The sequence below is a fragment of the Lissotriton vulgaris genome, chromosome 8 (assembly GCF_964263255.1).
Source record: "Lissotriton vulgaris chromosome 8, aLisVul1.2, whole genome shotgun sequence".
Lineage (NCBI taxonomy): Eukaryota > Metazoa > Chordata > Amphibia > Caudata > Salamandridae > Lissotriton > Lissotriton vulgaris.
Genome location: NC_141696.1, coordinates 305563370 through 305589915, shown reverse-complemented (window position 1 = coordinate 305589915; position 26546 = coordinate 305563370). Strand labels below are relative to the sequence as shown.

General features: G+C 41.5%; 1 protein-coding gene across 1 annotated transcript in view; it reads left to right on the top strand.

Annotated features, from left to right (window-relative positions):
- GBE1 (1,4-alpha-glucan branching enzyme 1) overlaps positions 1-26546 on the top strand; it is a 594445-nt gene that overhangs the window by 161700 nt on the left and 406199 nt on the right. The window contains exon 5 of the mRNA XM_086934076.1: positions 3868-4077. Coding sequence (XP_086790202.1) covers positions 3868-4077 — 210 coding nt within the window. The remainder of the gene's footprint in view (positions 1-3867; positions 4078-26546) is intronic.

Sequence of the window (26546 nt, the reverse complement as noted above, 5' to 3'; positions counted from 1 at the left end):
CATCACACACATGTATCCACCTGTTCCGTTTGTGATGCCTCATTGGGACTTGATCCTGGTTCTAACTTTCTTGATGTGTGCTCCCTTGGAGCCCCTTCATTCCTGTCCTCTCCGTCTCCTGACTTTAAAGACGGCTTTCCTGGTTGCCATCACCTCTGCCAGGAGAGTGAGTGAGCTCCAGGCTCTTTCTGTCAAACCTCCTTTCCTGTCCATTCATCCTGACAAGGTGGTTTTGAGAACTAGACCTTCTTTCCTGCCCAAAGTAGTCTTTGCTTTTCACATCGGGCAGTCCATCACCCTCCCTTCCTTCTTCCCGCCTCCGCATCCTTCGAAGGATGAAGAGCGGCTCCATCGTCTGGACCCTAAACGTGCGCTTTCATTTTATATGGATCGCACACGCCAGTTCCGGGTGTATGACCAACTGTTTGTTGGCTCGGTGGGTGCGAAGAAGGGACGGGCGGTACATAAACGGACCATCTCTCGGTGGGTCGTTCTGTGCATCAAAGCGTGCTACTCTTTGGCTCGGAAGGAGCCTCCTGTTGGGCTGAGGGCCCATTCCACTCGGGCCACGGCGGCTAATACTGCCCTGGGCCGGGGAGTCCCCTTGCAGGACATTTGCCAGGCGGCTACGTGGGCCTCGCTGCACACCTTTGCGAGGCACTACTGCCTGGACAGTCAAGTCCGGAGGGATGGCTTCTTTGGCCGTTCTGTCCTCCAGGACTTTCTGGTGTAGGATTGTATTGGTTTGCAGACCCACCACCGGGGTTGGTATTGCTGGGGTATCTATTCTAAGGTAAGGAATCTAATACTAACCTGTTTCTTTCAGATGAACAAGTTACTTACCTTCGGTAACGATATATCTGTAAGAAACAGTAGTTAGTATTAGATTCCTTACCGCCCCACCCATCCTACCGGTTCTGCGAACTGATACCTAGGGTTAAGGACATCCCTTTCAGGGCTCTAGTTTCAAATGGCACCAGTGTTGGTTCTCACATGGCTCTGCGTGTTCTGGCGCGGAAAAGCTGTGTGCAAAGAACTGACGTCAGCGCGCGGAGGCGGCGTCTATATACTCCAGCGACGTCATCACGGCGCACGACGCCGACGACGGACGCGGAGCCGCAGGGGACGCCTGCAGACGACGCCTACCGACGCGCAGGGGTACTGCTACGCAAAAGTTTCCGGATCCAGACTGACGCCTGGGGATATTCTAAGGTAAGGAATCTAATACTAAATACTGTTTCTTACAGATATATCGTTACCGAAGGTAAGTAACTTGTTCTTCAGCTTCCATGCAGGGTTCCTCGTCCCTAAGCCCTACCCTTTTTAACCTGCAAGTTCCCTCTTTGGCAAAATTGATACCTTCTTTTGGATTCCAGGGGGTCACCCTATGGGGATGACGCACAGATAATTATTTCCATCACGGATGACCGGGAAGAGGTAGCAGATGGGTTTAGGTTATGTATGCGGGAAACCAGAAAATGGATGAGGGGACAACTGGTTAATAAAGAATGGGGGAAAATGAGATTATGGTGTTGGGAGCAGAGATCTCTAATTGGACTAATGGTTGGTGGTCCCATTACTGTGGTACCCATCCCATTCCTGTGACGATGGCCAAAAACTTTGGAGTTCGGTTCAATAAAATGTTGACCTTTGACTCCCAGGTGAATAGAACAGTGAGGTTTTGCTTCTGGATGATCAGGATATTAAAGAAGATCCTACCTTTGCCTCTGATGGAGCTTATAGCATCAGTTGTCATCGCACTCATCAACTCCTGGCTAGACTACAGCAATGCTCGATGTATAAACATCAATCAGTAGTCTTTGTACAAGCTCCAAACATGCCTCAGTCAGAAAAGGGTTGAAAGTCCTGCATTGGCTGCCAATAAAGAAATGAGTGCTGCTTAAATCATTGTGCTTAACGCACAAATCCCTTCATTCCATGGGTTTGAATTATATGAAGACCACACTTAATTGCTATGTTTCCAGGAGATTGTTGAGATCTGAAAGTTGGGTGGGGTGAATGCGCTTTTACTGTAGAGGCTGATAAGTTGTGGAATTCTCTTCCTGAACTTATCAGGAGTCAGAGCTCTTATTTGCCTTTGGAAGCAAATTAAAATCTAGTTGTTTGCCGAGTAGATCGGTAGGGACGGTGTAGGTTATTTGCCTATTTTTGTGACCCACTGCTCCCCGTCCATCCTCAAGTTTAGTGCTTTGATACCAGTTGGTCTAATGTGCTTTTGAAATACCACAAATAAATCAATTCACCTTCTGCATGGTTACCACAGATTTTTCACCTTTTTCTGAAATCTTGTTTTGCTGGTATAGGGATTGTCATGTGACACTTGGAATAAGTACCACAATCCCTAAAACTATATTGGTAAAATTGGTTTCATTCAATTTCCTTATTCAGCTTTCCTGTCAGGCCATGGTGGATGGCGCAGAGAATGCACCAAAGGGAAAGTAGTTAAATGTCATGTGGGATGTATTGTATATTTATGCCATCCATATATATGACAGTAATGTATGGCTAATGTGCAAAGTACTGTGATGTGGCTGGGTTGCAGTTTTTCTAAAAGCTCTGTAGTAGTATAGCTCTTTCTAGTTTGAAAGCAACATAGATGGAGCGCCAGGTGTACGACACACCAATTTGCGACTCGCAAATTGCGGCGCATTTGCTACTCGCAAATTGGGATGTGCAAGTGTTAGCGATTCCTAATGGAGTTGCAAATTTCATGCCTCATTAATATTTGAGACATGCACAATTTGTGACCCCATTAGGAATGGCTAGCACTCACAGGGATGGTCGCCTGCTGGGGATAGCAGACCACCAGGTCTGTGACTGCTTTTAGATAAAGCTGTATTTGTTTTACATGCAGCCCTAGGGACCCCTTCCCGTTTGCAAAAGGTTTACCACCTACTTGAAGTAGGTGGTAAATTGCAAGTGTTTTGTGACTGCAATTGCGGTCTCAAAACATTCATGCAAGCAAATGCAAGTCGCTATTTGGAAGGGACACCCTTGGCATGCCCCTTCCTAATAGCGAGTCACAAACTTAATTTTGATTATCAGTAAAATTTACCGATTTGCAAAATGAGGTTTGTACATGGTCGTGCCCTAAATTGTGGTCGCAAACGGCCAGATTGCCCATTTGCATCCGCAATTTAGGGTGGTACATCTGGCCCTAAATGCTTACCACAAAAGGGACTCGCAATTGGCTGTGTCAGAATACTGTTAGCAAAAATATAATGTCCTAAATGTTGTTTACGAAAGTAATGCCCCTTTGCTAGTAGTGTTTCTGTTAACTTCAATGATTTTGTTTTGTAAACTGAATTTAAGGCACAACATTTTTTTTTCCAGACATTTTGACTGATATTCTGGTAAAATCCCTTCATAATTTAAATATTCAGATCTTAGTTTTCTGTTTTTTTTTCTATTATACTCTTCTGTACAGTATATTAGATACCTTTGTCTGTGCTGCTATTTCACTCCCAATAAATGATTAATTTACAACTTTCGGTTATGCCCTCATTGTTTCTGGAACTCCACACAACAATGTATTGTTCTGCTTAGTGAAAGTCATGATTGGCATTATGTACAACAGTTTTGTTAAAAAAATCAATACATTTACATAGTCATTAGAGCTCAAGAAAATTAGTGTCTTCTAATGAGTTTAAAATATTAAAAGCAGATACTGTTTAAACTAGTTCCTAAAGTTTTCATTATAGCAAACGAATGTCTAACAGCAATATTATAGAATAAAAATAGTTGAAGTGAAGAAATGTTATTTTTAGTAAGTATTTTCATTTTTTGCAAATGTTAGCCTTGGCATAACCCCAAGTACACTATTAATTCTAATTCTGCACTTAACAGTCGTTATGGAACACCAGATGAACTGAAGGAATTAATTGACACCGCTCATTCCATGGGGATAGCTGTTCTACTGGATGTCGTACATAGTCACGCATCAAAAAACAGCGAGGATGGCTTAAACCAGTTTGACGGGACAGACTCCTGCTTCTTCCACGATGGTCCAAGAGGAGTCCATGACCTGTGGGATAGTCGCCTGTTTGACTATTCAAAGTATGTAACCACATTAATTTGTGAATTTTTGAAAATCTACTTAAAAATGTTGTGGGAAACTAAATTATAAAATGTTTGATTCAAGGTGAGCTGTATATTATATTTCACTAACTGAAAAGCAGAATTGTTTGATAAAACTAAACTCTGCTTACACTAAATGGAAACAATCATGAAGATGGTGCATAATGGTTTCAACTACAACACTAACTGTGGGATGAAAACAGAAGTTGCTTGCTCACGAATGTGGTAAAATGACACTTTAACAACCTACACATCTGCTTACAATAAAGTTCAAAACTATTGGATTTGGCATTAGAGACAGTCATGCAATACCTGTTTTGCCAAATCAACACGTTTGTAACCGTTTATTATTTAGCTAGTATTGAAGCAGATTTTATACAGCTAGAGGACTTCTTCATACCGCCCTTATATCAGCACCTCATTATTTCTTGTCACAGTCCCTAAACATTTGGTAATCACTTTACAGGAGTTGCCCTCTCTGCATGCTTGGACCACAACGATGGCTCCTCCTTGGCAAAAACCCTACACTAATGGTCAAAAGAGTTGGGGTGTCAGTGTAATTTCATCAGTTTCCTCTGTTTAAAGAAGTCTAGTGTATTTTTTTCGGTATTAACAGGGAAAGCCAGAAAGCTCAGAACAGGGGAAAAAACTTCCCAGGGTGTCGGGGCAATTATTATTATTCTTCAAAAGCAAACTCCTGCTCTGTGAGTGCATTTCTGAAAAACAGACGTTTGCTGGGCGCCAACATGGAACATCATGGTTGCTCCGCAAACTTTCAGTGCCTTCAGAGGAGTTGCTGTTCTTGGCAGAGAGCTCTAAATATGATGGGTGGTAGTCTGGACAGTGTGGTGGATGTAATGACATTTGCCTCCTTGTCGGTGTTCTGTCTGCCAAACTCTAAACCCAGCTCTTCATTTCTGATATATATGCCATTTTAAACCCGTCTCCTCATCTGAAATGGATAACTGGAGCCTCAACATAATGCACAAATTTGCTGAGAAAGGACAGATGATCATTGCACCACTTGTTTGGTCACACTGGCACGCCTACAACAGCAAACCGGTTCTGCTCTAGAACATTGGTCCTCAATTGCTTGGGTCCGGTGAGACATCAAAATGTGGCTCAAAAGTTCGTGAATGGCCTCTGAATCTTTCCCACTGCATCCTCGTAAGGAAGGAGATAACCATGTACTAGGTCAGATTCTGAACTCCATGGTTATCTGAAACGATAAGATGCAAGTCTTTCGAGGTTTTTCTCCCCATTAGCTGAAATGTTTTTAATGAGTAGCATAATAACTTTTTACTTAATCTGAATTATAGCTTTTAATAATAGTCCGAGCAACTTTTAATGTCTTTAAATAACGTTCGTCTTTCATGGTCAATCCATATTTGTGTTACACTTTTATGTGACACATTGCTTTATGTCTGAAATGTAACTTCCTGTTTCCAACAAGTTTGTTTTGCAAAAGCGTCTCTCCATCTGTTAAGCTTTAATGAATTTAGAACACTGATGAGCATTCAAGCAAATCATATGTCTCAAGAAGGAGTGTAAGTGCTGCAAGCAGATGAGCTTTCTCTCTACCGAGGAATGCAAGTTTGTTCCACAATAGCAACTGATCGTCACTTTGATTGCATTGTGTTTGTGTAAGTTAGAAGAAGAATAAATGAAAAGCAGTGTTAAATTGTAGGCACTCAGTGTGCAGAACGGGTTAGAAGAAGTGCCATGCCAGAGCGCTCAACCAGCAGCGTACTGCCAATCGGGGCCCAGCTTGATGGCGCGTTGGGCAAAGGGACTGAATAAAGGTCAAACTGGCAGCAGAACAGCAGATTCCTGCGCATCCTTCCAGGTGTCTTTTCACAACAATCATTTTTTGGGGGGGATGTGGGAATGAGACGGAAATATTACTTTAAAAAAAAACGTTTTCAAAGATTAAATGGCAATGATCGTCGTGAATATTGTGATTTTGTAATTTTGCTATCTCGAAATTTTCTTTCCACTTTTAGTCTCCAGGCCACTTCGCTATTGATTTTTTTTTTTTTTATGTATAGCACAAAAATCAAAATTTTGGACATCATCATAATTCTCAAGATGGTGGAAAAAAAGATGTTTATTCGCGCCATCAACCAATTAGGCATGGGCGGTGAATTCTGGTCTGTTTGCAGAGTTTTTCGAACTCTGCACTCCACGGCGCACACAGTGCTTGGAAAAAGTGCTTTCCTTGCTCGAGATCGCCAACGTTAAGTTGGCCAGTGAGGAAAATCCAATGTTAGACTGCCTCCTAGTGAGGTTTCTGCACGCGGGTGGGCGTGAATGGTTGCAACCGCTTTTATTGAGAAACCATCCATTCTCGATGAAATTGTTGCTCGAGTAGTAAGTCTACATGAGCAGCAGAAAGAAGCTGCGCCTTCTTGCTGTGCATGGTGCCATTTGCTCTGATTTTCCAACAAGAGACAAACACCTGGTGCTAAAAATCAGCACAAACAGCGTGACCTACTACAACCAATCACATTTCTCCCAAAAACACCAAATGTGATTTGAAGGAATTGTGATTTTAAATGTCCAAGACCTACAAAACTGCTACCCTTTCAAGCCTACCCAGAGATAAAATCTGCTGACATTTTTTTTTTACTCCAAACTCAACTAGTTTCCAATATTTAGGATTACACCAGACTTAAGTTGCATTAAGGCTTTAAGCAAAGGTCCTTCCATGGGAACCAACCTTCTAGGAAAAGCAACTCTGGAAATTACAACTGAACCATAAGTGCAATGTGGGAACAACTAGTGAAATTATTGTTGCCAAATAAACGACTTGTTTGGGATAAGTGTGCCAATAAACAGATATTTGTTACTACTCAGCAAATGTCATGTTATATGTTATTACCACAGTACATCAGTATAAAATTACATAAATATATATTCAACAGGTATAACCCACAGTACTATAGTTAGGTTTAAACCTGTTTATTTATATTTACTGCACTTGCAATAAACCTCATGGCATAAACCATACTTGTAGATCTGCTCAGTTAAAGTTCAATTTAGATTACCTATGGAATTTACCAGTTGTGGTTAGCTCCTCAGTACAGAACTATCACTCTAACCATTCGTAAGTTGAACACCAAGCACAATGCTCAGAAACGTTCATCTGATGTAACAGATGATTTCACAAATTACCTAAATAATTTTTCTAGTAAGGTCATATATTTTATCAGTAACTTTATTCATGAGACCACTTTGGCTACAGTAACTCAGGCGGTCACCATGCAGGTCTTCTCATTCCATAAAAATGTCTCCCTTTATCCCAACCAGCCATTGAGTGCAGTTCACAAGAATTGGTCATGACACTCACCAGTCATTCTAATGTAATCTATTTAGGCCAAAAAATACTCATGAACTGTGCACCAGCGTTGCCATAATGAGGCTGCCAGATTATGCCTGAAACCACGCTAAAAGCTCTTCTCTGGCTCCAGGTAAGTGCACAAATCATGTATGAGACCTTTTGCACTGTCCACAAAAACTATTGGAAGAAAGATTCAGATTACTTCCAATATATAATACACCCAATTGCCTCAAATACGAATATCCACTCAATGGCTGCACCCTCATCACCAAAGAAACCTTCAAATGGTTGAAATATGAAGGTAGGTCCTTTGAAGACCAGGTCTCTTGGCTGGCTGTGGAACCCTCTGAACTATAATCTGTAAGCACAACCAAACGATTTGCCTGTTGTAATGGGAATGTCTACTGTATGGTTTTGTAAGTGTTCGCATATCATTTTTTTGGCCTTGACACTCCCAACCAACATGTGTGCAAGGAAGGCCAGCTGTTTAACAGTTTACTACCCAGAGTTGTGGCACACAAAGTGTGAAACTCAATGTCGTTCACATTGGTGAAGGGACAGTAAATGTGTAAAATACCTGCCCGTGTACAAGATTATTAGCATGGGCATATTGACAGTGATGTTAAAGATATAATTGCCGCCGAGCATCTCAGGGGTCAGAAATGAGCATACAACAGCATCGAAACAATGTGTCACTATGTGGTTTAGGCAAAGGGCAATCGGCTAAATCATGTCATGGGAGTAACCATAGGGACAGTAGCACGTGACCACTGACGCTCCATTAGGATGAGGATAAAAACAACAACCGCTGTGACGGTGGAGCTCCTGATAGTCAAGAAAACTGTCAACCTGCCTGGTTTGCAAAGAAAGAGTTTCACGGCGTACTTGCTATTTCAATTAGGCGATTTGTCATTTCACCGACTGCCAGTAGTCCCACAGCTCCAGCTTTAGTCTCTTCCATTGTTACACGGACCGTCCGAGGTCACGTGTTCATGTTGCCTAGGCCACCCGCCTAACAGGAAACAGCCGATCGCCATTGTTGAGCGCGAGTCGGCACTGAGACTGATTAATTCTGTTCCCGGTAGGTTCATTTGAATCATGTCACTGCCCGAACCGCTATTGATGCCCCTTTTCAATTGTGCGCTTTCCTAATTCCCGTCTTTAACCCACAGACGGTGAATTTCCCGACAACGCGCAGCGGGACCATCGCACTCAGCCTGACCTTGTGGCTGACTTGATATGCTCCCACAGCTTCAACCCCTCTCATGGTGGCAGCCCTTGATTAACGATGTGCCGCCTTTCCTTTCCTTCTCAGATCTGAGGGCTGTCCTACATCACCATCTTATGTGAGTGCACCTTTTTCATTACTCCCAATTGTTGGACATAGTTTCGTTATTAATATCTCCTCCATTATAGGACCTGAAGTAACTCTTCCTCTGAGAGCGTTCTCATCCCCATCATCCATCTTGGAGACGAGCAACCCCTGGTATGTCTTGTCTACCATTTTAGTGGGCTAAACTAAATTTTAGACTCAAGCACCATACTTTAATGTAAATTCTAAACTCATTGTTCACCAAATAGATCTCCTGCCCCGCTCCCGTCCTGATGAAGACCCCGATGCAAGGATATAACTAACGCCTGCAATTACTAGAGGGTCGAAACGTCGACAGCTTTTCTGTTTATTCAGCTTCACCCCATGATCCGGTCATTTTATTGTGATATGTGGAGCATGATCATTACCTAATGACCTATTGAACCAATGGTCTTTTGCTTTGTCTATGTTTGGACTTTGATACATAGTACAGTGAGGCCGTTTTTCCGGTTTTTATATTGTCACTATCCTATACCCACACTACCCTGCACTATCCCCCACATGCATCAAGCATTTTTGTAGTCGCAAACGGTGCGATTCCTTAAAATCGGCCGTTTGCGAATGCAAAAGTGCTTTTTGGGATGCATGAAGCAATTTTAGAATTCGCAACATTTATTGCGAGTTCTAAAATTGCGGGTGCTTTTAAGAAGTCGCAGATGTGCGATTTCTTAAAAGCAATGCATCAATGTTTTTGAAAGTGAAAATTCGCAAATAGGGAGCCAAATTTACCGAGTGGTTGAACCACTCGGTAAATTTGGAAAAAGTGTTTAAACAGCCGAAAATGTTTTTTTTTCAACATTCATGTTTCACACACACATGTCCTTAGGACATGTGTGTGTGAAACATGATGCGAAAAATACATTTCAGGGGTGCATGGGGGGATCCTTTGGACCCCCCCCTGCACCCATGAAATTTTCTAAGTGCCACTCGCAATTTCCATTGATTCCTATGGGCCTTTTGGGCCATAGGAATCAATGGGAAATGCGAATAGAAGTCGCATAATATTAGCGATTCGGTAAAAAATGCGAATTTTACCGAATCGCTAATATTATTAGAAATTGATCATGCATCCCGTTTTGCGAATTCTAAATTGCGTTTCGCTATTTTTCGCAATTTAGAATTCGCAAACGGCCGGGATGATGCATGTGGGGGTATATCACTTCCCTCCCTTCCAGGGGCACTACGAATATTTTGTGGATGTGTATTCAAACTGTTTGATAATTAGCACATACCTACATTGTGAATAAATAACAATGCAGGCTAATTGAGTTTTCTTACTATTATTTAATTGTTTCAATTTGTTGCTCATTGTTGGGACCCCTTTCCTCAGTACTTGCTGATGAGTGAAGCTTTCAGCAGGTGAAGACTGGCTAGAGGACAAGATGATAGCCTATTGTAAGATGTCTAGTGGAGATGCTACCTAATGAGAGGATTGATCCGTATCCATGAGTGACATCTGCACTCCACAGACCATGAGGGCATCAAATCTGCAAATACTTTTGGTGAGTCCTCCCTACTCCCCCCGCCCAGTGTATGTCCCCAGCTGCTCCAGCTGGATCTAAAGAGCATCGTAACCCTCCTCCCTGGATGTGGAGAGTTTGGTGCAGTTTCATGTGTGGACTACAACTACACAATACTTATAGGCTCAAGCCCAGCTACGGACCTAGACTCCTTAGGATCTTGAAATGCTCACTGATGTGCATCATGCTGATTTGACTTAACCACAACCAGCAGATACTGCTCTCTGCTAAAGTGTATGCTGGACATCTGTGTGCAACCCATGACATTTTGCCCTTTGCACCAAGTGTCCTGGGTCAGGGTAATGAGCAGATTCCAGAGACACCACCTCATCGGTATTTAAATACTCCTGCTGTGGGCAGTCTTCCTGTGTGGTATCATTTCATTGGGTCTATGATTGCAGCTCAAATGATGGTGACCACTCCCTGGCCTGACGTGCGACTGCTCCGACAACTGTCATCAGCAGAAATATCTAGAGAAAGGTGGGGTTGGGCTACAAGGAAATTGCAACGGGGTGGCCACAGTCTGAGTTTGACGTCTGTTAACTGGACCATCACAACAGCAGCCATGAGGAAACTATCCCACTGGAACTGGCAGAAACATTTTCAAAATCTGGGGCAAAGCCAGAACAGCTGTGAGCACATTTGGCCACAACGTTTAGCAGAAAATAACTTTAAGGACATAAGAACAGACCACAATTTCACAGAACACGCATTGTCTTCATAATTCCTGTAGTTGCAATTCCATTATCAGCTCATATTTGTTTTTGTTGATGTTAGAATAATGTACTTTGAAAACAATTAAAAGCATCCGCTAAACATTCTAATTATTGAGTGTTACTTTGTGAGTTATTGAATTCTGAGTCCTTAACTCTCTGCCACATCCCTCAGTATGACGAAGACTACTTGCTACTGTGTAAGTCAAGTCCTGAAGAGATCTACTTGGTGCTCACATTTCAGAGCTTCCATATGGCCAGCCCCAGAGCATCAGAGGTAAAAGGCCCCATTCATCGCAATTGATATCCATTCAACCCTGCTTGCCTCTTCTACCAAACAGTTTACTGGCAGTCTGTTACAAAAACAATAGAAAACTCTTCTTTCTAATGTGACTATAGGTGAGTTTCATACATTAAAGAGGGTCATTACTAAAGAATATCAGGCAAGAGTTCACCTCACCATTCATTATCTAAAGCCTGCCTTAAAAGACCAAAGATGAATTTCTGCTCCCAGACTTTCCATGCTTGCAAACTAATAAAAGTAGACCCTTAACCTCTTTGCTGCTAATGACGAGCTCAGCTCATCATCAGCCACGGTAGTCATGTGCGGATGACGAGCTGAGCTCGTCATGTAAGGCGGCTTTTCGTAAATTGCCGCACACAGCGGGAAAAGCCGCCGCAGCGATGCGGTTAAGAGTATAACATCTCAAAGCAAATTTCCCGGCATAACCAAATATATTCCAAGTATTATTGGTGTTTTAGCAAACTTGAACATTTTTGACAAACTCATTGCAATGATCTACCTCATTGAGTAACTCCATATTAACATCTTGTGAAGCAGTATAACTTCTTAGAGAAGCACACATCTATTTATGGACCCTCTGGCCAAAGCAGTGGACTGCAGTATAATATTCTATATGCATTATCTTCATCAATCTCCCTAAAGTGAATATGGCTCTGCAATAATTGCATGGTACCTGTCTTTCTTCAATAGATTCTGACTGTTCACATATTACTTTTGTTGACAAAAAAGAACTTGCATATGCCTGAAATTTGTGATTTCTCTTCCTGACGTTAAAATTGATCATGCAGTATGCTTAATGGCTAAAAACAAGCCTCTGAGGGTCTGTTTAATGAAAGTGGAAACAAATTCCTTAGAACATTTTGTAAGGCCATCCTTAATCTTTTCTGTTGACAAACCTCTAAGGGTCTTTTTATTGAAAGTGGAAACAAATTACCCGAGCTCTAGTAAATTTGCCACTCACATAGGCAGCTACATTTTTTAATTTTATGCTTGGGCATTTCCCAGAAAACGTGATTTGGAACAATTTTTGTCTCTCCAGGCACCTGAAATGAATATTTTCAAGTAAGCAGAGGCTTTCTAAAGAGTTAATCTAAGTATAGGTGTCTTGCACAGGATAGGTTTTTGGAAATAGTTATGGTGGGTCAAGTGCATTATTTGTCATTCCAAATGTTTATTTGGCTATTACATTCAAGTACGCAATCCTTAGCAAAAAAAACCCACCCAATTTCCCAAAACTCCCCAAAATAGCAGAGAATGAGGCCCTTTCCCGTTTGCTAATAAGTATGCAATGGGCCAATGCCTGTGCCACTGTGGACACAACGCATTTGGCAAGACCGAAAATGTTCGGTATCAATATATGCATAAGTAGACTTTAGTCCACATTTGTGGCCCTGCTTTCAATGCATTTCCCTCTTGTAGAATCTAATTCTGAATCAGTAGTTCGGTTTAGTGTCTTTTGTTGTGATGTGGAGATGCAGTTTACATTCCATAAGATGTGCAAGATCACCACAATTCTTTAGGGTTGAGGCTAAAATCGAGAATAATGAAAAACAAGGTTTTCTTAATTTTACGGGCAGGCCACTGACTGGGGTTTCCATCTAAAATGTTCATAGATGGAAAAACCTTAGTTGCACTTGGATGCATTTTTGATACATTGTCGTATTTCCATACAAAATACGGCCCAGTTTTAGTTTTCCTCAATCCTCTGTTGAAGCTCAGTTTACTCACTTCAGGTGTTGAACTTTAACCTAAAAATCACTTGCACAGACAGTGAGGATGGTCCGTTCTTGCAAGTATCAGGACTGTGAAATTTACAGGATTATTTGTTGTTGGTGTGTTCCGAATCTCACTTCAACATGAATGCGCACTCCCAAGAATCCATATTCTATCTATATTTTAAGACTTTAAGTCGATGTTCTAATCTTGTGCAAATGATGTGGATAGACGTAACTACAAAGACATACAATATAGTGGTAAAGAAAGCTATAAATAAACTATTTAAATACATTGCAATATTGTAATTATTTTTTCAGAAGTATTTGTAAACACCAGCACTTATAGGAGTCTCCCACAGTTGTTTATTACTTGAATATACATTAAAATCACTACTACTTGCTGCCCAAGCCATTCTTCTGTCTCGGGTAGCATTAGATAGTCTGAATAGTCACAGTTGTAGGAGTATGAAGGTCAGGAGTTGTGTTGGTACTGTCTTTGGCAACGCTGGCAGGGACAGTGAGTGGTGCAAGCTGCAGTAGCCTCCTAACGAGGGCCCTGGCATTTATTGTTTTACAAATTAAGCACTGAATGGTGATGGCTTCTCTCCCACATACCTCAGCTGAAGAACAGATCTGTTCAGTACTCCAAGAACGTCTCTTTTGGTCTCTGATTGTTATGGCGTACCAGTGAGCCGATAAGGTCAGTCTGACTCTAAGAAGTCTGCTAGTGATTTTTGCCAGTGAAGTTTACAGCTGTGCTTGCACGAGCCAAATCTCCTAGGAAGTCCAATATGCTCATCTTTGCCTAATACTAGTCTATAGAAAGCGTAATCGAACCTTTCTGATTATTTTGAAAAGGACATGCTAGGGGAAGGACGTCAAATGCTAGAATTAAAATATTATTGTTGCGCCTTTTGCTTAATTATATATGGCACAATTAATCATACGAATACATATATACATAAAAAATTGATGGTTTATCACACTGTTATAAAGCAAATGTTTACAATTTTGAATGTGCAAACATTACTAAATGCAGCATGCATGTATAAATAACAAATGTTCCTTTTGATAAATAAATATATGAATTAGGACTTGCAGTAAGCAGAGAAACGCCAACATTGAGTTGGCCTTCTTCGTTTGCGCTGCCCAGGGGCAATTTGGTATGTCTGAAGGGAACGCAGATACTTGTGCCACCCCTTCTGTTATACCGATAGCGCTGGTGCAGGGAGCTTTACCTCATTTGTATGGGGGCGTGGCCCATGTAAATGAGGGAATCTCCATGCCTCTGCGCCCGCGCTGTATTGCAGACATGGGCGCAGAGGGAAAAATCCCTCAGGGGGGCACACTGACAGTGCACCACCTAACAGGTGACACAATGTCAGTGCGTCCCCTGTTGGCAGCCCTCTAGCTGATGGAAAGGGGGTCCCGTGGTCCCCCAGACATCCCCTTGAAAAGTGCATGTGGATTGATGCCTGCACTGTGAAAACAAGGAACGGAAGCAGCCGTTCTGTAATAGGGTGCACTTTCATTGTTTACGCCAGGCGCACATTTTTAAAGGTACACCTGGCGCAAACAATAAAAAAGCACATATTGTGCAATGTGGCCCCTGGTGTGTATGCATTGAATGCATGGGAGCTTTGGACAATGGTCTAGCTTAATTCATTGTATGTATACAACTGCAACAACGGCTTTTCCGTCTGTGAATACTTACCGCATCCTTTTGTAGAGTTCCATTTCTGCAGTCCCTTCTTTGAGAAAATGACAAATTAAGTTTTAATGCGTGATCGGTATCGAAATATGCAAAGTGTTTATCTTTGCAAACATTGGATGCATTTATTGAAGATCATACCCTCTATTGCAGACTTTAGGCGTCTTTGTTGTTTACATGATGCAAATTCAAACTCCAGATGTTATGCTTCGTTTTCCTTGGATCCATGCATTGCAGCCTTCTTTCCTTCACTTTCTACTGTTAGGTAGTTGTAAATGTTATGCCTATGATATGTATGACAATCAATAATGTATATACTTCCTCTTACCTAAAAGCTTATCAATGAGGCATTAGTGGTTTCAGAGATGGATTGATGTTGCTAAAAAGTATAATGACCTTACAAATGAAACCCAGATGACACAGGAAGGAAATAGGAGTTATGATGGAGGCTGCCATTTACAAGAAGGCAGTTTCAAGAATTGCTTGTTTAAGCAGTATGCACGGATGATAAATTAGCGAATTTAATAATTCACGCTTAGACATTTTACTTCCCAAGTAACTCATGCTTTTATAGTTTTCTAAAATGAACGAGGGCAGCTTTATTCTTGTTAATTTGGCTTCCAGATAGCTATATTCAAATGTGAAAATCCATAGGTTTTGTTTATATATTTTTTTCTTTCCATAGTGAGCTCTGGAATATGAAGCTCGGGTAAGCACTAGAATGGGATGGTTCTAGTTGTAATTGTAGCCTTAGAGCTAACCTTCTCTATTTTCCCCGTTAAAAATTGAATTTCTAGACTTATGATGGGATGATGGAAAAATTGATCATTGGGAAAATACATTAGAGGTTTTGAGACTTGGTGCTGTTAAGATCATTGGTGGAAGATGGATTGGAAGATCGTGCTCCCCCTAGTGTTTAGTAATAGCAAATAAAGATGATGATAGACGCACTGTTTTTTCGACGATTTTGTTGTAAATATACATATATGTGTATCTGCCCCCCCCTGGAAATGCTGTCTGGGGAGATGGTGAATCCTAGACAAGGCTAAGCAATAGGAACTTTATTTAAGGCATTTTTTGCTCATGTCCGGAAAGTGCTTGATTGTGGGTGCAGTAAGAAACTTGATAAATATCAGGAAAGGATCTGTATTTTGTAGAACAATTTAAGAGGGCACATTTTGGGTGTTGCCGATAGACAGATTTAGGTGTTTGTAGGTGTATTGTGTCCTTTACACATCATATGCTTAGAGTTTTGAATCCGACATGTGCCATGATTAGATGACTTTGTTGTCGATCTCTGGTATCTTCTTTTGAGTTGATGATTTTCCTCCCGATTTCTGTATTTGCCCTGCCCAGGAACATTTGGGTTTAAGTGTATTTTTGATTGAATGAGTTGAATCCTTTCAATGCAGCTTCAAGGGACTCCTTGTAAGGCTCGGCCACACATCACTTAAGCTGTTATGGGTTGGACCTATTGTTTCCAATACACAGAGCGGCCTCTGTCTGCCACTTGCATGTGTGGATGGCGATGTTGTCTATTTTGGTTTTCCCCTCTTGATGTGATTCCTTTTCTACCTATTCTTGTTTGTCTTGCCCAGGAGCATTCCAGTGTCCATGCTCTGATTGGTTGACCTGTATCCTTCACTGCTGACATGTGATACATTTGGAGAACTATGTTTTTCTTTTACGTTATGAACTTTGTGGGAGTGTACTTATATTTCTATATCAACAATGTGATGTTTCCCACTTCAGTATCCCCAGCTCCCTTACTCTGTTGCTTTTTATCCTCATTCCCCAAACTTGTCCATTACTTTCCAAGGCCCCTCCCTATCACACTGCCTTTTTTATATCTCTTCTCTATCCTGCTCCTCTGTTACTCCTTTACATATATCCCCAATGTGAGACCCAATTCCCGCCCCTCTCCTAGTTAATGCTTAAGGGCTATTTTCAGCCATATACATCTGTCATGGATGATGTCGGTGTTTTCTAGTGGTGGGCAGCAAAAGAATTGTCAAAACCAATAGTTTGTCCTTTTAAGCCAAAACCTACCCGCTTTGCTAATGCTTGGCATTTATTGAAATGGTGAAATAAATTGATTTACATGTGATTAAGCCAAAATTGAGCCTTGCCATACTACCCAAGTTCCAGCTATGATGGTCTTTTAATTGCTTGCTAAAAGTTGTCTAGGGGAAGAAACACATCAAAATTATATTTACAATGTTGTCATGCTATAAAGACCACAGACTCCGAATTCCAATTATGGAGTTTATTATGAGGCCAAAAATAACCCGATATATACACACGGCAAAATCAGCAAATAGAGGTACAGGAAAATCAATACAGAGCCAAATCTATGCATATAATTTATACGGCAAAAGAGACACAAAACCATAAACTCCAAGATAAGTACACAACCCAAGATGAAGGCAGAGTCCAAATCCCTTTTCTTTAGGAATGAAAACACTACTCTCATGAATGGTGGTTCTGGTGGGTTTCCCTTTCTTTGTTTTCAAAGGTGTCCGCATGTGTAGACTTAGAAGTACTCTCGTCAAATGGTTCAAAATAGCTTGGAGCTCGCTCTTAAGATGCTCCTTCTCCTCCGAAAATCTAAAAGTCTGCTTCTTTTGTCCCCGCACACAATACAAAAAGGATAAATTCAGCTCCCTCCTAAATGTATCACGTGATATTTCACTTCCTCAGGGTTTCGGTGATTTTCCATGACTTTAATTAATTCATCTTCCCTTCTTGTGACGGAGTGTATCCTCACCTCTCGCTTCTCAGACTGTTCAAAGACATTCCAGTTATCTCCCTAAACTAAAATAATGATGGTAAATTCCTTATACCTACAATGGGATGAGAGCATACTGTTCTAGCACAAACAAAGATGCATTCAATTAATTCTTCAGTAGCTGAAGAAGTGAAACTGTAAACAACCTGCAGCTCGAGGCCTAGACTGCAGGGAACTTTAACACACACAATAACATGAGTATGAATATAATGTCTCCCTGCAATAAATAGCAAGAAAACAAAGATCATGGTTGTAACACGTCGCCACAAAGCACCACCAACTTTCACAATTGACAACAGTAAACTGGAAGTAGTGGAAAGTTATAAGTATCTGGGGATACAACTGGACAAGCGCCTTAATTTCTCCACGCATTTCAATGCCATCGAAAAGAAGGGCACTGCCCTGCTACATGCTTTCAGCAATTTAGCGACCAAACTCCAAGGACCTATGTCCAATCCTCTTCTAACTGTAACGAAAGCCAAGTTACTCCCAACAATAGCTTACGGGAGCGTACTGAATCATGGTAAGAGTGCACAGCTTATAGATAAAATACAAACAAAAATCTACAAGCGTGTATTTGGCTTGCCAAACAACGTATCACCCGCACAAGTACAACTCTAATTTGGCCTGCAGTCCCAAGTACTGCTGAAAAAGTATGAGACTGTCAAATTCTGGTATGATGTCTGGATGAATCAGGAAATTGAGATCTATCGTGCCATGTGGGAAGCAATCCATAACAGTCCCAATTCCCAGTACGCTAAATTCCTAAAACTTTCACTTGAAACGACCGAATTAGTAGCACTTTGGGAAACTAAGCTTCCTCTACCATTGTTCAAACAGGCAGTAAAGAAGGCGGCCAACAGGCACTCACTGCTCAATGACAAGTCAACTCTGAGTCATGGCACACATGCTTGGATGACAATTCAATCATATAAAAAGTCTGCACCGGCAGCCTTTCTAGAACTCTCCTTTTCTTCACATATTAAATACCTTAATCTAAGGTTGGGTAACCTCCCAACAAACGCTGATCAACCAAAATGGCGGATCCAAGAAAGCAAAGAGTGTGAACTATGTGGCGCAGGAAAACAAGATCTCATTCATCTGATCTGCATCTGTCCCGCCTTGAACCAGGAATGCTGGAGTAGGCTAAAGGCCAAGTTCAAGGAAAACAGAATACGTACCTGTCGGTCTGCGATTATACAAATCCTGTGCTCTGTGGATCCTCAACTTATCTGTGGTGCAGTCAAACTTATTACAAACTTTGAGAAAAAGAGAGGAGCTCTGGCAAAGACCCAATCCACACCATTAACCCTTATTACTTACGTGTAAGTTTCTCTGGCCCCAGACATGGTCTTCCTGAAGTCTGAATGATATTTATACTCATAAATTTTAAGTTCCATTGTTTATGTATCTGCAGACTAATGTTATTATTCTGCTTTTTAAATACTCCGGTATTTTATATTTTGTAATGGTTTTTACTAACTATACAATAAAGAAAATTACACTGGTCTCTCTGCACCTGTGTATACAAAATAATGGTATCTTCTAATACATGCGAAGTCTATTAAAAATACACATTACATTTCTTGGTTAACATGTAGAATAAATGCATTTAATAAACATAATACATTGTGACACTGAAAACATATTCGGGTGCGTTTGAATCAGGAGTATAGTGCACCCCTACATTAAGAGTGTGGTATGCGCTCTATCAGTTCCCCCCTCTTATCACTAATGTTATAATACCAATATCCTACTTTCTCTTTCAGATCTTTCTATGAACAAGAGATCAGACTAAACAGAATTTGTAGCCTGCCGTCCCTGTCTCAATTTTCCCAACCCTTTGAGATGCAGATAAGGACTGTCCTGCAGTCGTTCTAATTGCTGCTCTTGTTTCTTTAAGGAGTTTTCATTATGACATGCCTTTTGTCATGTGTAAGCCTTAATGGCTCCCAATAGCACAATGATAGAAATTACTGCTATGATGATGGGTTTCAAGATGTATCCCACTATCCCTTGTCCCAGGCTTCTAAACCAACGTCCAATCTTCCGAAAACCCTTGCCAATTTGTTTCCATAGGCCATCTGCAGCCAAATCACGCAGATCTTGATGGATTTCTGAGATGTTTCTGATATATCTGCGTATATTCCGATTATTGTCTGGAGTATATGTGCAGCATTGCTGCACTTTAAATAATTCAGACTCCTCCAGCTTTTGCCAGGAGAACGTCTAAAGCAAGTCGATTTTGAAGAACCAAAGCCCTTGTCTATATCCTGTCCCCAACCACAAGTAGTAAGATTTGGGCCATATATACAGAGAGTTTATCTACTATAGTTGCTAGCTTTCTAATTTTCACATCATTCAAAATCCCACCCACGAGCGGTGTCATGGCTCCAAAGAGATCAACAACAACTTCTCCAGCACTTATACCACATTTTCCTCTGTGAACGCCTTTTCCCTCTAAAGGCCATAGATCCTCTACATGGAATATTTTGGGAAATACCACTGCTAAGTAGCAGGTGCCATACCAATTTTTGGGCAATTTCACATCAACACTTTGTCCACACACAAAATACACATTTAGCACTATGGTCAACTTAGAGAGAAAATATGAGAGGTACCCCTTAACGAAAATCAAGGGAAGTAGGGTTAACCAACCAATGCGAAAAGGAGAGATTCCCTTGAACAGAAATAAAATTTTTAAAAGTTTAGGGACGAAAACAATTACAAGATTCACGTATATAAAAAAAGACCACAATTTACTGATCATACAATAATTAAAAAAGTGGACGATTTGAAGACCACTTGACACAGATTTTTAAAACAAAGAAAACAATAAAAATACCTGACATTCAATATTGACCAGCAAAATGGTTACATGGAGACAGAAAACAGTAAGACATTGAACTTGTACAATACTAAGCGTATATTCAAACTCTATTTCTGACATCAATGTTATGCACACAACAATACAGTGTATCAACAAGGATATCAGAGTCGTGAATTATACTGAAGAACGCGTCAACGCGTTTCGGTGGTTTCCCACAATTCTATTCACCTTTGTCAAGACTACAATTGGTATCTGTCGTAGTACAGGGGTCAATATAATCTCCCTTTAAATCCACTTTTGGATGCTGTCAGATTTCCATTATTTTCCACAAAGAAAAATTGTGGTGTAGGCAACGAAATACTGGCTTCATATGTCCGTTTTAAAATTGCTTGATCTGCATATTTATCCGCCGTGAGGGCAACGGCTGCCGCTATTCTGACCAGGGAAGCGCAGTGAGGGGAAGGCTGCCTCCCACAATGCCTACAGCCATCGGGGGGGGGTCTGAACCACAACCCCCAGGTGCCCCGGCGGCCGAGTCGCGTCCCTGACGCCACCTTCGCGCCCGGAGGCGCCTGATAAGCGAGGAGCGGCGAGCGCTCAGGGGGACGCTTGATCTGCATATTTATCCGCCGTGAGGGCAACGGCTGCTGCTATTCTGACCAGGGAAGCGCGTGAGGGGAACGGCTGCCTCCCACAACGCCTACAGCCATCGGAGGGGGTCTGAACCACAACCGCCAGGTGCCCCGGCGGCCGAGTCGTGTCCCTGACGCCACCTTCGCGCCCGGAGGCACCTGATAAGCGAGGAACGCCTCCCGCCCCGCGGGACGCGCGCGGGCAGCGCCGGGAGAAGCCCGGGACAAGGGCGGGACCATCTAAGGCCATCACAGGCCAGAGGAGGCCGGGTCGGGCCACCCCCCTTGGATTGGATTTGATGCAAGAACTGAGGGGAAAGGACCGCAGGTACTGACTCCCTTATGACTTTGTTCGACTTGTTTACCTTCCATATAGGTCTCTCCCAAGTGTTATATTAGTAGAATTTGTGAACCACTCTTGAGGAAAGGTGATATTGCTTCAGTGTCCACTATCAAAAGCAATTTTGCTATGAATTGTAAGGGGGGCATCAGAATACTTGCCAATCAGAGTAATTCGCTTAGGGGAACAATGGATTACTACATTAAGAGCTCTGTTCTCCCAATTGCCCGTGAACTAGAGAGAATAGAGCGCTCGCCAGTTATGGGTAGTTCTCCCAGTGTGTGTTTCTCTCCACAGCCTTCTGATGCAACCCAAGCAATTTCATTACTCGAGGAACTAAATAATGTGTAGATCCACATATGTTCCAGTGGAATCAGAATGTCTTCATTCTAGAGCTCCCATTTCCCCCATACCAATAACTAGCCCTGGGACTAGATGCGCGCGCACCTCAACCTACCCAAATCTCACAGGCTACCCCACATGTAACACACCCATTGAAAAACTCAAATTCCGATGTTGTTACCCAGGTGCCCTCTACCCAGGTCACCTCTATCAAAAGGAAGAGAGATGGGGCCAGACAAACGGGAATGCAAGTAAAGCAACCAACACTAACCACAAATTTTTCACTTTCCAACACTCCTAGCAATGCAAAATCAAAAGTATTTACCAATGCTTCCTTATTGGCCTCGCTTGAAAACATGATAAAGACAATCATTTCTCCGCTAATTGATAAAATGACCAGCTTAGGGGATAGGCTTTCAGGGGTTGAGGAAGCAATTAAGGCAAATTCTCTACTTTTAAGAACTAAGGCAGGACCCTCTCAACTACCGCTTTCCTCTCATCCTCCGTGTTCAGCCTCCATAGATATACCCAACATCACCACACAAAGTAAGACCATCCATATACAACCAGTAACCCCGCATAGTAAAAACTTAAATCCCTTGAAGGCAGTCACAACTTCACGTAGTTCCCAGCCTAGAAAAGGGCCTACCAAAGAAATGTCACTCCAAAATAGAATACAGGTGAATTGCGACAACGTGCCACAAAAAACCAAACACCTACATTTGCCACCTGAGGCCGCTCCTTTTGTGTGCGTCCTCTCAGGTGTACCAGAACTCCCACTGGGGAAATCGAACACAACCAAGAGTTAAGAAACAAGGTAGTATTTTGGCTATCTAAAAATAGATCTCTCCCACCCAACATTGATGGGACCATACTTAGCGTCAGAAGGGTGGGTTGGTTAGGACCTCTCCCGAAACATATTGCGGGTGATTTGGTACTTGTTAAATTTAGGAACAGTCATGTCGTCTCATACCTCCAATCTCGACAGCCACAGCTAGGAGATGGGACCATATCCATTTGGAGTCTAACTGATTTCTACCCCAGAACTTCCTATGTACTGCCGCATTGTCAAAAAGAACATAAGACACTGGATGGGCAGAACTGGACGTGCATTGAGTGGTCGCTTTATTCCTACATTTAATTAATTTATCTTACTCCCCCGCTTTTTAATGATTAGTTGATTTATCTTATTGATTCAATCCTTGTTCAAAACACGTCCCTTTCCACAAAATGAAAAGTATTGTGTATTTGTTTTTATTGATGTATTGTTGTCACCTTTATGATTTTTCATAATTTTTTAACTAAATTTGATCTTTTAAGTTTTTTTTCTTGTAACTGCACTGTCTATGCTTTTATGAAATGTTTTTACTTTTCGAATAAAGCTAAGAAACTGAAACAGAAAATTGCGTCTCTTTATCGAGTTGCAGGTAAAGAGTCCTGTTACTAGGGCGCTTAAACGTTGGCAGTAGTCATTCCAAATAGTTAAGCCTCGTAGTACACTTTTCTTTCCTTTTAAAAAAAACAGGGGCGCTTACGTCAAGTCCTTGCGACGTGATTAAGTGTTTCACTATTGGATCGCAAAGGACTGCCTGCTTCTCTGGTAGCGTGAAGTCTCACGCAACCAGAGAAGCAGGCAGTCCTGCAACTCGATAAAGAGACGCAATTTTAAAACGGACGTATGAAGCCAGTATTTCGTTGCCTACACCACAAATTTTCTTTGTGGAAAATAATGGAAATTTGACAGCATCCAAAAATGGATTTAAAGGGAGATTATATTGACCCCTGTACTACGACGGATACCAATTGTAGTCTTGACAAAGGTGGATAGAATTGTGGGAAACCACCGAAACGCGTCGACGCATTCTTCAGTATAATTCACGACTCGGATATCCTTGTTGATACACTGTATTGTTGTGTGCATAACATTGGTGTCTGAAATAGAGTTTGTATATACGCTTAGTATTGTACAAGTTTAATGTCTTACTGTTTTCTGTCTCCATGTAACAATTTTGCTGGTCAATATTGAATGTCAGGTATTTTTATTGTTTTCTTTGTTTTAAAAATCTGTGTAAAGTGGTCTTCAAACCGTCCACTTTTTTAATTATTGTATGATCAATAAATTGTGGTCTTTTTTTATATACGTGAATCGCGTAATTGTTTTCGTCTCTAAAGTTTTACAAATTTTATTTCTGTTCAAGGGAATCTCTCCTTTTCGCACTATGGTCAACTTACCCAATAATGCCTTCCTTATTGCTTCTTCAAAAAAATAAGTTCACAATCACTCTCACCGACAAAGATCTTATATTAAGTTGATGGGTGTCTAATGCACAACTTCCCCTTTTGCTTAAAGTCTAAAGCTATGGTAGCAGCTCTTGCCTTATGATCTAGTTCTTCCTGTGTCCATGAGATAACCTTATGCTTTGGGTCTGGTCTAAATAAAGTCGGTCTATGGGGATCTTCTATCTGATCCACAAATTTCTTTTCAGTATCAGTTAGCATTCAGGTTAAGTTATGCCTGTGAACATACGAAGTGTCTAATGTAATGATAGGCACAAAATATGTAGACATCCTCTCTACCTCCCTGTCATAATCATACTTATTCATGTACTTTAGAACTGATAATTCCAAGAGTACCACATCATAATTAGAGAAGTAATACTAAAAGTGGGCCTTACTATAAAACATACTTAGTAACACACTACATCTGATGCCATATGTCATAGGTAAGTGGTGATATTGGATGCTCTCTTCTACTGATGCAGGTAATTGCACGCACATAACAATCTTTCGCTTCCATTGTATCCACATACTCCTACAATAACCGAGCATATGCATTCAGGGTGAAATATCCTTTTGAAAATCTACGTGTATCATCCGGCTCGTTTTCCTAATCATATCTCTATCTTTAGCTGTTGCTCACTCTTCTGTGCCTGCGGTTGATGGGGTTGGTGTCATTTCATTATTTTCAGCATCCTGAGACCCCCCAGTGACGTAACAATCACCACAGATATTACAATAAGAACCACAACAATAAGGGTACCAATTATGCACTTATTTTTACGTCCTGATTTCTTGGACTCCATCTTGCCTCTCATCTTGATTACACGTATTTTCTTTCAATAAAGTCTCTGATTATTTTGCTTGTTTAGTCTGATGGTTTACAATGTATTTAACGTCTTTTTCATTCCATTATTTTCTCAATGTTCAGTTCAATAAGACTAAACCTATTTACGAGATGAAGTCAGATCTACCCTCAATTCTTCTCTAGTGAAAGGCTCCTAATACTAAATCTTCTTCCTCTTGGGGCTAGGTTATCTTCTTTCTAAGGCTAATAAATGTCTCTTTTCAAAGTTCACTCTTCATCATTTATGATATTTGATCCAAGCATAGTAAGAACAAGCTGCAATATTTCAGCACATATTTCTCCCATTTCTTGTGCAGTTGGATGTCGAACAAAAGTAGGGAAATTAACTTGGTGTAGGATCAAAAAGCGCAATCCACTCAGCCTTGGTGGATCAGGAACAGTCAGTCAGTATTCCAAATGCATCAATTCCAGGGACTATTAATTGAAGATCAATTGTCAGGGTATTTTCTCTGTGACTCACTGTGCCTGTCCCCAGTCTCCCAGATCCTTCAGGTTTCTGCATCTGCAGCCAGGTACGTCCACTCAGGGGATGTATACTTTCGAGACTGTACTCTCTCCCTTCTGGATCGTCTCAGACCATCCGGTCTTTCTTCAGTTTCACTTTGATCGGATTCAGACGTTTCAGGAATCATAGCAAGATCTTTCTCAGATTTAAGCCTTGGATTCAGCCTTTCTTTCTTTGTTGGTCACTTTGCTGTTGCAACATCTCCTCTCCGTTCTTCTTCTTGATCTGATTCTTCTCCATCAGACAGTTCACTCTGCTCTGGTTCAAAGCTCACTTCCACAATATCATCAATCAAGGAGTCTGCATTCACCTCAGGAGTTGCCTGATTTATTCTGTCTTGCTTGGCTGGTTCTTCCACTTAATCGAGAGTTCTTACAATTGGGCTTGTTCTTTCTGTTGCACTCTCGATTGCACGTCTTAGAGCAAGAGGAGCTGTCTCATCCACAGGTTCTGGGACTCTGCGAGTATGGGAAGCGTGGATCCAATTTGGCAGTCCTCCACACTGCACCGCTGTACTCATTACCAGAAGCTCCTGGTTTGGTCCTCTCCAACTGACATCAAGGCAGCTCTTCCTCACATGCTTTCAGGCCACCACCCAGTCACTAGGGCTTAGATCGTGCAGCAGGTCATTCAAGGTGGATGCAGTCGCAGCCTCGACCTGGTGGGACACAGAATTAATCACATCAGCCACACCTTTACAATAATTCATAATCAAATTATCTGTGAAGTTTATCAATGCTGTAGCTGGCGCCATAGGCAGTCGCATAGCTCTTCCCATCAATATCTCGTGGGGAGAGAGCCCTGTTGTCCTATCAGGTGTACTACGCAGGCTCATGAGTGCCAATAGGAGGGCATCAGGTCATTTCATTGAAGTTGACGAAAACACCTTGGACACCGTCATTTTGATTGTGCCATTCACTTGTTCATCTGGACCAGAAGCCTCAGGCCTGTAGCTGCAATGTAACCTTTGATTGATTTTTAAAGCTGCACATAACAATTTCATAAGTTCATTATGGAAGTGTATTCCTCTATCTATCTCCACAGAGGTTGGAATTCCGAACCGGGTATCCGTTCTCTTAAGAGCAGTTTTGGATACGCCTCAACCCAATGTGAAAAGATACAGACCACCACCAAGACAAATCTCAGCCTATTGATTCTTTGCATTTCAATGAAGTCCAATTGTATCCTATT